General features: G+C 45.2%; 1 protein-coding gene across 1 annotated transcript; it reads right to left on the bottom strand.

The window, feature by feature from the left end:
- Positions 1-461: 461 nt before the first annotated feature.
- Positions 462-11267, bottom strand: LOC124265230 (lisH domain-containing protein C1711.05-like). The gene is made up of 2 exons (XM_046700024.1): positions 10871-11267; positions 462-715 (listed from the first exon to the last, which is right to left on the bottom strand). The coding sequence occupies exons 1-2, from the start codon at positions 11265-11267 to the stop codon at positions 462-464; spliced, it is 651 nt and encodes a 216-aa protein (XP_046555980.1).
- Between the last annotated feature and the right edge of the window lie 2868 nt (positions 11268-14135).

The raw sequence follows: 14135 nt of genomic DNA on the forward strand, positions 1-14135 counted from the left end.
TCTGTAGCGAAATGTAGTGTGGCGCTCCTGGGCATAGTGAATGGTTCTCTGATATACAACTGTGGCGGTCCCGGTACCGTTCGCGGGTGATTAATTAAATTACCGTACACATTCAAGTCAAGTGTTAACTTGCATGTCAGTTTTATTCAAACACAAGACATAAAAGTAACAAGGAGTTATAATATAACATTTCTAGATTGACATAAACTTAACACTTGAATAATAGAACATTAATAGCATATACTACGATCATAATATACATAACACATAATATAAAATAAGCTGGACACAACTCTATTTATGGTCAAATAATGCATCAATATATTGCACTTAAAAACACAAGGTGATGACGAAGTCGACATGTTGATACTTTGTTTGTAGAAATTTTACTCTCTGGTGGATATGTGTAATAATAATGGTACCTTTTGGTTTACCTAATTTTCATATCATGAGATCATTGTTTATTCAAGATGAAGAACCTCCGAGACATGATCGGTGTACACAATCTCAGACAGGTGTCCGTTCCTCAGGTCATCTTTCAGTTCCGCAATCCGTCTGTTGATAACTCGGTATCGCCGCCTGCGTGGTAGTGCTTGTGGATGTACACGTAGACGCGCTACGCTATCCTCGGTGTTGGACTGCACCAGCTGGAACATTTCAACTGCCTCGGAGATGTTGGGGTGGTCTCCTCCATGGGTCTGGGTCCACTTGCCTTCTGGTCTCGAACAGAGTCAATTTACTCCATGCTCTACCTCGCCCTCATTTTTAACACATCTTCTGTTTTCCTCTGAATTGTTCCTAGTCTTACATCGACTTTGAAATTGTAATAATGTCTCGTTTCTTACACACAGAAATACGCTGACAACTCGACAACACAATCCACTCTTTCAAGATATATTTCATTTTTTATTCCCCGACCGCGTCATACGTAAAGACGTTAAAATATGGTACTTGTTGGTCCCTGCCTGGCGCTCGGCATTAATGGGTACAACAAGGAATGGTCGGCTCGGAGTCAGTATAATGTGTCTGAGTGGGGTATTCATGCTTCACTCCGGCATGGTATCTCAGTGGGATAGCACTATAAAACCAGCTTAAGTCTGGGCTAGTACAAGCAGCCGCACATACAGATACACACGCATGCACGTCATCATATGAGCGAAATATTCTCAAGCACGACGTCAAACCCAATTTCACCTCACCTCACTTCATTTTTTATTCAAAATAGCAAAACTTTGAATTGACCCCGACGTGATTTGAACACGCAACCTTCTGATCTGGAGTCAGACGCGCCACCGTTGCGCCACAGGGCCGTCTGATAAGGCAGAGGACTATAATGTACTTGAAGCACAAATATATGCTCCATGCTCTTCATCGCCCTCATTTTTAACACATCTTCTGTTTTCCTCTGAATTGTTCCCAGTCTTACATCGACTTTGAAATTGTAGTAATGTCTCATTTCTTACACACAGAAATACGCTGACAACTCGACAACACAATCCACTCTTTCAAGATATATTTCATTTTTTATTCAAAATAGCAAAACTTTGAATTGGAGTCAGACGCGCTACCGTTGCGCCACAGGGCCGTCTGATAAGGCAGAGGACTATAATGTACTTGAAGCACAAATATATGCTCCATGCTCTTCATCGCCCTCATTTTTAACACATCTTCTGTTTTCCTCTGAATTGTTCCCAGTCTTACATCGACTTTGAAATTGTAGTAATGTCTCATTTCTTACACACAGAAATACGCTGACAACTCGACAACACAATCCACTCTTTCAAGATAAATTTCATTTTTTATTCAAAATAGCAAAACTTTGAATTGACCCCGACGTGATTTGAACATGCAACCTTCTGATCTGGAGTCAGACGCGCTACCGTTGCGCCACAGGGCCGTCTGATAAGCCGGAGGACTATAATGTACTTGAAGCACAAATATATACTCCATGCTCTTCATCGCCCTTGTTTTTAACACATCTTCTGTTTTCCTCTGAATTGTTCCTAGTCTTACATCGACTTTGAAATCGTAATAATTTCTCATTTCTTACACACAGAAATACGCTGACAACTCGACAACACAATCCACTCTTTCAAGATATATTTCGTCCCCCACCGTGATATTGCTGGAATATTGCTAAAAGCGGCGTTAAACTAAACTCAGTCAGTCAGTCAAGATATATTTCATTTTTTATTCAAAATAGCAAAATTTTGAATTGACCCCGACGTGATTTGAACATGCAACCTTCTGATCTGGAGTCAGACGCGCTACCGTTGCGCCACAGGGCCGTCTGATAAGGCGGAGGACTATAATGTACTTGAAGCACAAATATATTCTCCATACTCTACATCACCCTCATTTTTAACACATAGTAGTATGGTAGCAGCACATTTCCGAGGTGACGTAACGTGACGCAACCTCGAAAATATGCTGCCACACTGACGTCATACACGTATGACGTCACGACGATAGGTCTCGTGACGTCACGACCTACAAACGAAGGTAGTGACGTCACTTGATGGTGACGCAACTTCGAAAATATACTGCCACACTGACGTCACAACCTACAACGACGGTATTGACGTCACGTGGTCATTGAACCGTCACAAATAGGGTGAATGGTCATCTAGTACGTGTTCGTGCATGTACGTGTGTGTGTGTGAGTGCGCGCGCGCATGTGACACCTACTAATGACGTCACACAAACAAAAATGGAGGCCATAAGAATCCGTCCGTCAAGCTAAATTCTCAACTGCTCTCAGACGCGTTTTTACCTCATAAATGCACCATTAGCGTGCCAATAATATTTGAGTTTTTGAAGGAGGCTAGGGAATCTCGTGCTGTCTATGTAAAGCTCTCTACAATACTAGACCGCAAGAAACACTTAGACACTCTTAATCACACGACCACCACGTCTGTGTAAAGCTCTCTACAATACAAGACGGTAAGACGGTGATATTCTACATGAAACAAAATGTGAGGTAGAAAACGGCAAAGCAGCAAGAGTGGTACCGAGTGTTACGTTCTTTACCTCGTATCGTAAACCCAAAGCGGGAACGAATAATAATTTTGAAGGAGGTCTGTAAATGTCGTACTGCCAATGTAAAGCTCTCTACAATACTAGGCAGCAAAACAAATGTAACAAGACACTCAAAAATAACACACCCTCCAGTTTATGTAAAGCTCTCTACAATACAACACGGGGAAGGCGGTTATATTCTACCAAATACAACAAAAGAGATATTGAGTCGGGCTGTCTATGTAAAGCTCTCTACAATACTAGACCGCGCGAGCACCGTATCCCTCGTTGTTTAAACCACCCCAAAATATACCCACGAGGTAGACAACGTCAACACTTTTATATAAAACGCAACAGAGACTAGTAAAAACAACATTTCACAAATTTTATTCGTAAATATGCACATCTACATTTCTACCCACAAATCAACTCAGTTTACAAAACAGTTCTCATGTCAGTATCAAACCTGACGGAGCACGTGATTTTGAGAACCTGTTGTGTTCAAAGTCTATATCGTCTTCTGCACACCATTTCCATAGTCTTAATCCACACCATGCACACACGACCTTGTCCGCCACGCCCGTATAAAAGAATCCTCTCCGGGCTAGCTGTCTTCCCTTTTGAACCATTTGTTCTGGCCAGTCCTGGAAAGAAACCATCCTGGCGTAGCCGCTGAGCATTGCTTCGTAACAGTAATTCTGGCTTAAATCCGTCAGTAGCCTCCTAGGTTCCCCCCACATGTCTCCGCGTGTACCCGCAACTGTCTATCACCGTTTCTCCTCCATTCTCCCTGTTGTGAAACGGTAATTTTGAATCCACATTATCATCACTGAAACGTTGGATACCATATTTCCCGTCCACCGACAAGGTGTCTTCGTTTCCAGAGTCCTTTGATGGCGATACTTCTCCCTTCTTATTGAAGAAAAGTTTACATCTTTCTCCATCGCTCTGGTCATTATACGAATCGGGAACGTAGCAGCAGGACATCGTTATACGGAGCACTCAAAATATACAACCTCGCTCTCGGGCAGATGGCTTCCAACTAGCTACTGCGTGCTGGGGTGTGTGATACTCTCGACACCATCAGCGGCTACGTGCGAAAAGAATAGGGGGGGGGGCGTGACCTAAGGGCGCATCGTCCTGCCATTGGACGGTAAGGGGTCAAATACTGGTCCTGGACATAATTATACCTATTACATCAAACACTGTCGTTATCTCTGTGAGTACCTAACAGCGTAAGCGCTAAAAGCCGGGCTTAACACCTCCTTGTATGGTTGCCTAGTAAGACCGGTTTTGCGACGAGATGACGGCGTGGGAAAAAAATTGACAACATTCCTACAGCTCTATCAATAACCTAATTTTTCGCTCGTCAAAATCCATAGCTCTTAAAGTTCTCGAGTATATTCTTCTTGGCACTATCATACCATCTGAAAACCATGGAATCGTTTGCAAGCGTATTACTTTTACTGAAATGACTAACTATATCGTCTTTAGAAATACCTCGAGATCGCCAGCTACCGAAATATAAACAATGGTGACCGCAAGCTACTGACGACAGACTTTGCACACGAACTCTGTTGTAGGAATAATGCAAACGACCGTATTTTGTCACAAAATCGTGAAATTCGGGCCATATTCGCGTGTAATCTATACCGTACGAGTCGTGCATGTGTAATCTACCGGGTGCCTCTACGCTTAAAGCGAGCCAGTGACTTCCCGGTTCGCTTTTTCTGTCCGTGTTGCAAATAAACAGTATAGGATATTTCAGTCTCTTCATCCCGACTATTTTATTACCACACACCTCTTCCAAAGTATCTCTGCTACTTATACCGCCATAGTTGTTTTTGAGGAAAGGCTCATTACGACCAAACCATTCCAAATCTCGACCGTACAACATTTTAGAAGGATATGTAACTCGTACCTCGTCTACGTCAGTGTATAGCGGCATTTCTAAAGTGGTCAAATTCTATTACGCTGTCCAGCTCTCTATAACACACTAACGTCAGAGCTCGGGGCGTTGGCTGCGAAAATTTCAATTCTATGCCGACCTTACCAGAGCTCTTCGGATACACGTGTGACATGTCAGCACCTAAATCGTGCATTAAATCGACTGACTGACTGACTGACTGAGTTTGGTTTTATGCCGCTTTTAGCAATATTCCAGCAATATCACGGCGGGGGACACCAGAAATGGGCTTCACACATTGTGCCCATGTGGGGAATCGAACCCGGGTCTTCGGCGTGACGAGCGGACACTTTAACCACTAGCCTACCCCACCGCCCCCGTTAAATCGAACACAAACAATGTAGTGCCGTCTTAAAACTCTTTGAGAGTTACTGTGTGCGTGGAATTTCTCCCCAAACCCCCTGTATTTCTAAACAGCTCTAGGTATGTCTGATACATCCGTGTAGAGTCGGGTTCGAAATTGACGGTATGGCATCTTTTGCCTACCTCCTGACCGTTTACTTTAACGGCTATTTCCGTCAATCCAAAAGGCTGGAAATTAAAAGGATTTTTGTTCGAAACCCCCCCAAAGGATTCGTTGTCAACGAGACCGAGTACTATTCTTTTAGGAATGTGACCCATTATTAAATGTTCGGAATCATATTCTCTCAGGCCTTGGGGAATGTCGTGTGCCGTAGTTTTCACCTGGGCTATGGGATATTTCACGGTACTTCCATGCGTCAAACCTCTAATATGGCTGTCTCTAATAGCTGGTGCTACGTTTACTTGTCTGACATGAAATTCGGCTGAGAGTATTTGGCAAGCATAACCGGGTATGCCAGTACCGGCCTCGTCCGTAGTGGAGTGTAACATATAGAAGTTATTTGGGCTACGTATCAATTCGATTTTTAAAGGTACCCCGTCTATGAGGTATCTATGCTGCATGAACAAATCAGAGTGTAATTTTCCAACGAGTTCTAAGGGCCTACTGGGCACACATTTTTGCCGTCGTTTCGCGAATGCGGGGTTGGAATCTTCATTGCCTAGAGAAAAGTTATTAAAACACCCTGCCTTATCTTTACTGAAATTCTGTGCTACCAAATTGTTGTCTATTTGTGATCTATCGCAGCTCAGTAGTGTTTCTATGTACGCTCTGTACGGGTATGTACCCAAACTGTCTGTTAATTCTAGTTGATTAGAGCCCGCTATTACTCTCACCTCCCGAAATAGAGAATGTAGAGTATTTGTCACGAGGGCGCACACGTCTCTACGTCTAGTCACCGTCTCCCCATCAGCGCTCATCACATTGTCAGCGACTGTAGCATGACCATCCGTCATCTTAAATTCGCATACAATTCTCAGGTAACATTCGGCCAAGTCTACGTAGCTGTTTATAGGGTTATTGATATCAAACCTTATGGTGCCGTCCAACTGCCCGAGGCCTGTAACGGGACTATATTTGGTCCAGTGTGAATCCGTCATCGTGGAAACCATACCCGGTAATGAAAATAAATCCAGTTCGCTTTTACCGCATTGCGCGTGTTCCGTGTCCCTCGACATCGTGATGAATGTTATGATATCTCTACTAAAATACCAAACGCCTCTTAGACTTTCTCCTACGCTTCTTTCTGCTCGGGAGGGATCCAACATCCGGAATTCTCTCTTTTAGACGGCGTATTTTTTTACGAGGTGTCTGAGTACCCGTACTAACGAGTCTACGCTTATGGCTCGACGCCCCTGATGGAAACGATCCCAAAACACCTTTCATTGTGCTTTTAAGCGCCCTGCTACTACGTCGTTTTATACTTTCTGACCCTTTTGAACTACCCGTCACCACGTCGCCCACAACACCCGCAGCAGCCTTGGCTCCCTCCTTCAATAGTATTTTACCGGTTGACTTTAGCAGGGGCATCGCTATTCTACCTATAGCGCCTAAAATATTCCCGAGTCCAGCACCACCTTGACCATAATGCCTGCCCACGTACACCGGTATGTGATTCCCGTACATCCCTTACAGACGTCTTACGCGTTTATCCCTCGCTTTTAAAATGGAGTATCACCACCGACCAACCGCTAGCAAATGATACGGGTCGTCCGCGATCATCTCTTATAAGAATAGTCACAGAACGTATCTCGTCAAATTTTAAAGACAGATATTGAATAGGGTTCTTTTCGCTCACGTATACTACATCTTTTAACATTTTCCTTTTGACGGGTATCAATGTCAACAGAGGCGCCATTGTGTGACCAACTATCTGGTCGTCTATAATGTCGGCATAGACGTACATATTGTGGAAAAGTTGTTCTTTGGAGAAATTGGAACACGTATCGGCTACGGGAGTCGTTCTGGGGTCGAGTACGCATACACGGGTGTCGCCCCCCGCCTAGGGCACTACGGTTGTGAAACCCAGCATGGAAGCCAAGTAAGGAGACACGTCGAATCTAGGACCACACTTTCCTAAAACATGTCTCACCTCTTCAGCATCGACCCCCTCGAAATCGCTTTCCACAAAGCCCGAGGCCATGTAGACCGAGTACAAATATTTACTAGTCTCTTTAGGCGTTATCAATTTTTATATCGATTTCCACACCACCCCCTGCATTACTATGTTTATGATATTCTTCACGCCAGGCTTGCAACCGCGCGTTGATGGAGCTATTCATGGTATCTAAGAGTCTCGCGACCATATAATTCCTTTGCGGCAGCATTATCTGCCCCAGAAATTTGGTTTCTAAGCCGAATTTATCCTTTCTCACCACGCCCTTCTTATACACTCTCTCACGGACGGGGACAGTCATATACGTGCTGAAAGCGTTATGAGGAACGGGTAAATTGTGCCATGTCACGGGTATCTGCACAGTACTAACGCCAACCCTCCAATTATCCTTTCTGTTTACCTTCAGGGGGTATGGTAAATCTACGGTGTAAGTGTGCTGTACATTATCCGGTCGAGTTTCGGGACTGGCATCGCTTGGTAGGGTAATGTAAAAATCTGTCGCTTTCGTACCGTTATTCATAATGTGCGGTGCTGTTCTCCCATACGCTGACGTTCGGTGACAGATGAGGGTTGTTGCTGTTACGACTTCTTAAAAGGCCGGGAGGGGTATGAACCGAGCGCCAGAAACAGCGATACTTTCAGTAATTCAAACAACGGTTCTTCAAACTTCTTTATATCCTCGGCTAGATCGGACGATGTGGTACCTTTCAGTGACAGGTAGCATACGATCAGCACGCATAGCAGGATGGTGTGTAGTGGTAGCTTCCTCATGCACGTCAACCCCTTTTTGAGGAAATCCCTACCATGTGACTTTCTGGTAGCCATTGGTCGAATTCTTTGCTCGGGTATCCCTTCCATCGAACTAGTATTTCTCTTTTACCCGTAGTCTTATTGACCCTTCTCTTTAACACTTTTTCTACTTCGTACGCCTCCGGCTCCGACACGACTTGTAACTCATCCCGGTAAAATGTTCCTTTTTATAGCGTTTCTATTGTAGTCGCGTATTTTATAGACAGTCGGTTTCCTATATCTAACTTTGTTGACCACGTAAAATATTTCCCTGGTCCAATTGGCCTCGTAACCTTTAACAAAATTCCCTTTACTCGTCGAAATTCTGACTGGTGTTTGCGGCAATAAGTATTTCTCACGTTTTGGGGAATTTAACGTTTTGCGAGGGGAATCTTTTGACTGCGTTTGCTGCCTGCGCGTGTGGTTCCATACCGCTATCTCGTCGAGAATAGTTATCACGTCGCTAGGCTTACGTCCTATGGAAGTGTGGTATGCGTTATTGTAGGCTTTCAATATTTTAGCCAATACCCCGACATACCAAGGTTGCGACACAGTGTTGAAGTATCTCCATATCCGGGTCTTTAGAGTTCTCTGAAATCTTTCCACGACGGAACATTTCACGTCATCGTTCTGACTAGTATAAAAACATTTCCCCAGAACGTTCCTAATATGATGCTTAAAACAACTGTTGATAAATTCACTACCTTTATCGGTCATTAAGCTATGGAAAATACGAGGCTTAGCACGGTTCAGAATTCTTTTGAAACCGTCGGTCACCGTTTTAGCCTTTTTATCCTTGAGCGGTTCGGCAAACGCGTATCTACTGAACACGTCTATAACGCATAATATAAATTTGTAACCATCGTTGACTTTGCTAATACGCGACACGTCCGACAAATCAGCCTGCCACAACTGGTCCTTTCTACATATGGTAGCGGAATAGGGTGTTCTAGGAAAGCGCTTGGCGGGGCGAGGTCTATGTAGACTGTAAGCGGGCTGTCTCTTTAACCAGACCGTTACCTGAGCAGGGGTAGGTTTGACAGAACCCTTTCGTTCCCTAGCCTCCGATAATTTTCTTAAGAGGCCAACCCGTGAATCAAAACCCCTCGATACATCATAATACGTGCGTTTCAACCATTTCAGCCAGTAAGGCTTAATAGCTTTTCCAGCTATTGTCGATAATTGTCGACCCACGTGTGTCGCCCTTTCTTTTCCCTCCTCCGGCATTGTCCAAGCTCCAGCCTTCCTCATTACTTCGTTTCTTCTTCCTTCGCGACCTCCTAGGAGTGTCGCCCCCCTCGGTGTATAACCTGTTTTTAATAGCGCCAGTGCTCGCGCCAGTGTCTGCCATTCTCGACGACAGGAAAGCAGCTACCTCGTTGTATTTACTACCCCTCTTTTTCGTCAGCTCGTGTAATACGTCGCGCAAGGTCTCGGTCCCAGAGACGAACCTTTATAGCTCAAAGTTCCTTCGTCCGACACCCCCAAGTCTGGATCGTTTTTAATAAAGTCGGTAATATCTTTAGCATCTCGTCTGTACGTTTTAGGTAAATCGGTCAAAACCTTAGAAAGCGTGGCATCTAAACCCGATGTTGTTACTCCCGGCTTAACCACGGGAGCTACAGTCGTTGCTACGCTAGTGTCGTTTAATGGCTTCCGGGGAAAATGTGTATCATCTCGACTCCCGTTTACCCCTTCCACACGCCGGGCTCTCGACTGTAAATCTAAGGCGTCTTCCAATAGGGCGTTATAGCGCAACATTTTCTCGTGTAGTTTAACCGGCACAGATGACGTCCTATTCGCAACATCCCCTACTCGCCGCTCGTCGTCATACACAACATTTCTCATTTCATCTAAATTGTCTCGCCTTTCTTTCGTTAAAAGAGCATTTCCTTGGAGAGGAGAGTATCTTGCCCGAGACCCTGACCATTCGTCGCGAGAGGAATGTACGAGTCGGGAATACGCTGCCTGAGGTAGCACGACCATCTTAGTAAAGGAGGACATCGCATGGTTATTTGGAGCCTGTAATAGACCCTACCACACTCGATACGAGGTTTGTTACGACTGGAGCTAAAAGAGGCAACAACAATGGTAATATACCACCCCTTTGCGCCAATATTTTCCTCTTGCCAGCGTGCGAAACTCTGTGTCTCTGGCATAGGGTATGAAGAGCTCTTTTCTTGCGATTTAACCCGAGTCTCTGATCATCTGTCATAGGTAAATTGCCGGAATACACATTAACGGCTGTCTCGCTAAAAGCGTCTATGACTTCTTTGGGTAAACAATTAACGAGTCGGCGTCTGACAGCGGTTGGGGCCCTACATAGGTAGTGTATAATGTCCGCGTTGGCTTTAACCCTGTTGACCGAATCGCCTTTGGCGACACCTTTTCTCTTACCACATGGTGTTCTCTTCCGCACGCCACAGCGCGAGGTCGAGTGTAATTTACCGTTAGAGCGACGCATATTTTCGGTGAATTTACTCGTGTCAGGGGAAGGGTGTCGCTCTACTCCGAGGGTGTACAATAAAATGACGACTAAAACTCACGATCTTCGTATTTATGGTTATTTATTTCCTTTTCAGAACAATCTTGGGTATTGGTATAGGAGGTATTATCTGACCTCTGCTGTTGTTACGGCGTCGCTCACCACCCTCGTCGCCCGGGGCGAATGTGACACGTTCTCCGCTGTATACGTCGTCCTCGGTATCGTCGCTGCTATCGCTGTCGTCGTTATACAAAGCTACATCGTCCCGACAATGTAGCAACGCGTCGCTGTCCCCAAACGAAGAAGAAGAACTCGTGGTGGTAGACGTCGTCGTATCGTCTATACTAGTACTAGAGTCATCGCTGTAGTCGTCGTATGACGTCGAAGAATAGTCGTCGTCATAGGTGCTGCTGCTACTATTGCTATCCTGGTCTTCGTCCGTCGTGGTCCGAGTCGCAGCTTCCCCCCACGACCGTCGTCTGCTCAGCATTTCATTCCCCGAAACGCAACTCTGAGCGTTATGGCAATCCATTCTATTCACTTTTGCTTAGGTCGGTATACGTCTATTTCTCCGTGTTCTCTGTTAAACTGGTTTCCACGCACTCTAAACTCGTCGGGCGTATTCGGTGTTAAATCTAGCAGTATGTAAGTGTGCGGTTGTGACGTAGCTTGGGCGTAAGCCTCTCTTATAAAGCCCGACTGACCCGGAAATATTTGTCTAGCTAAATGCTCTATCTGGCTTCTATCCCGGGGATTCTTGTACACAACAATGTGCATACAATTTAAACTGATCGTTCTATGGAACGGTGTTCGCGCAAAAATATTCTGTTGTAAGTATAGTATACTGGTCTGTCTGTGATGCGATCTCTTAACGAACCATCTAAGTAACTCTTGCTCGTCCTCCTTTGTCAAATCGCCTGCCGCGTCGTCGACGACTAGCCAGTTATACTTGGAAGCGTCAACGTAGCCTTCTACGTCGTCACTAATCTTTTGCACGAAATGAATGTCGATACCTCCCCTGACGCAGATGGCTTTTATAGCGTCGTATACGGGTTGCGTTTCACTGTAGACCCATACTATAACGTCTGGTAATTTTTGTAGTAAAGGCCACGGACCATCTATATCGTTTTCTAGCATGTGCTTCACGAAAGTGGTTTTACCCGCACCGCTAGGACCTCCTATTAAGAGTCTGAATATCTTGGGAATTGGAAATGAATTCTGTCGACTAGACGTTTCTGCCCGTCAGCGCGATAGTCGTCCATGTTTACTCGGGAGGTGGTGACAACGCTATGGGCTTCTCTCTCTCTCAACACGACAGTATATAAAGGGGGTCTCTCTCTCTCAACACGACAGTATATAAAGGGGGTAAGAGTGTACGAGTAGAGGAGGGAATACGCTTATGCCGTATTTGTATTGCGTGCGCGTGTATGCGTTGAAAATGTCGAATACCCCCGAAGAGGATTGTCTTTATTTGAAAATGGAAACCACGGCAAGAGAGGGAGAAAGAGACTCGTGTGTATCAAAGCATGCGTGTCTGACGGCCCTAGGGCTATTGGTAGCTATCGCGTGCTGCACGCTGACCGTCATAGCTTTGCCACTCCACTCATACGGAACAACACCCCTCAGGCCATTTGTCACGGAACAGGTGTGAATCTAACGGATAACGAGTGTATGCGCAATCAGCTACGCCTTTCGACAACAAAACGTGTTTCCGTTTGTTTGAAAGAAAATTTACCCATTGTAGATATCAGGCTATTTATTGCTGGCAAAGAGACAATTTTAGGTATCTCTATCTCCACGGAGGAATGGCGTAAATTAACCGCTAACATTGCGCGTATAAATAATCTTATCAAAGCATTACCGTGACGTCTTTGTTAAAACACGTATTACTGTCTTGGTTTTCTAGTGTCCGTAGATTTTACTACTGAAAAAATGTAGGGAGAATGTATAACCACACCCGAAGGCATGACACACTGTTCCCAAAAAAATATGACACGCTATTCTAAAAGTGTCACACGTCCTTCCCAATGTACAACTAACTGCTCCAAATGTATGACGCATCGTTTCAAAAGTATGACGCGTTGTTCTAATAATTACACACACGCTGTTCCAAAAGTATGACAGACCCCTTCCAAAATCGTGTCATTAGCCGTGGACCCGTTCCATAGATTTTACTGCTAAAAAGTATGGGTAGAACGTATAATCACGCCAAAAGGTATGACATACCGTTCCAAAAGTATGACACGCTATTCCTAAAAGTATCCATCGTCGCACACAATGTACGACTAACTGATCTAAAAGTATGACGGGGATAGTTCTAAAAAACTGTGACAACCATGCACCCCTTTTCCAATCCAGACCTCGACATACCCTGTTGGGGTGTGAGAATAACGACAGAAATAGCGGAATATACATTTTCAACGGAACACGCGATCCGTTCGTTTATTTTTTTAAAAAATATTATTATCATCATCGTTGTTATAATCGTCATATCGACACGCCGAGAAGGGGGGCGTGCGCTTGTTCAGGCACTAGTATCGGAGCCTGCTGTACTGCCTATCAGCTCGGCCACGAGCTTCTGCAACTCGATGTCTACGTTGGTTTCTCCTTCCCTCGGGTCCTGTTCGCCGTCCTCGGTTTCGCGCATAGGCGACGGTAATGCTGTAGGGTTCTTCTTCTTCTGCCTCTTCTTGTTCTGCGTCGTTGCGTCATCGCTGAGTTTTCTCTTTTGGTGCGTGGTCGGCTTCTTCGGCGGGTGGTTCGTGGTTGTCTGGTCTGTCGTCGCCGCGAGTGTGATTTTTTCGTGGTGGTGGTCGGTGGTGCTGCTGCCGTTGTTGGTCGTGCTCGGGTGGTCTGCGTCGTCGTTGTTGTTGGTGGTGTGGTCTCTTTTGGTCCCCTGAAGTGACAGACTGGAGGATTGTATACTAAGACGCAGAGCCACCATGACGTGTGACAGGGCGTTCGTCAGGGCGTAGCTGATTTGGAACACATCGTCGTTCTTACACATTTGATCGTTTGACTGTAGAGACATGACCGTAGGTAATGGTGAATGGAGCGAGGTGAGGAAAAGACTATTATACAGCTGGAGGCGAACTAGGGAGATGTTTGTGGCTTTTATAGTAGAGAGCGACTGTCTAGCGAGCTATTACCGGTCGGACGCGGATCGACGAATGACGAGGCATTGGTTTCGTAACCGTAAGGCACAGTATAGGTCAACCTAGAAGTTACGGGGTTGCGAATAATGTGACGTTGGTCGTGCTACCGCCGCTGGAGAAAACAAGCTATATGCTATCGTTGTTTGCAATGTACAAAGCATTCTTTTAGGAGAGATGGGTGGTCCTGAAAAGGACCGTTGGGTGGTGTGAGGTGGACTCACAGCTGTAGAGTGCACTGACACTGA

The sequence above is a fragment of the Haliotis rubra genome, unplaced genomic scaffold (genome assembly GCF_003918875.1).
Source record: "Haliotis rubra isolate DU_JTF1 unplaced genomic scaffold, ASM391887v1 Scf968, whole genome shotgun sequence".
In the NCBI taxonomy this organism is placed as follows: Eukaryota; Metazoa; Mollusca; class Gastropoda; order Lepetellida; family Haliotidae; genus Haliotis; species Haliotis rubra.

Coding starts and splice junctions, on each gene's coding strand:
- LOC124265230 (XM_046700024.1), bottom strand. CDS start 11,267: ATGGATTGCCATAACGCTCAGAGTTGCGTTTCGGGGAATGAAATGCTG. Junction 716..10,870: donor ACGCCGTAACAACAGCAGAG/GTCAGATAATAC, acceptor GTTCGAGACCAG/AAGGCAAGTGGACCCAGACC.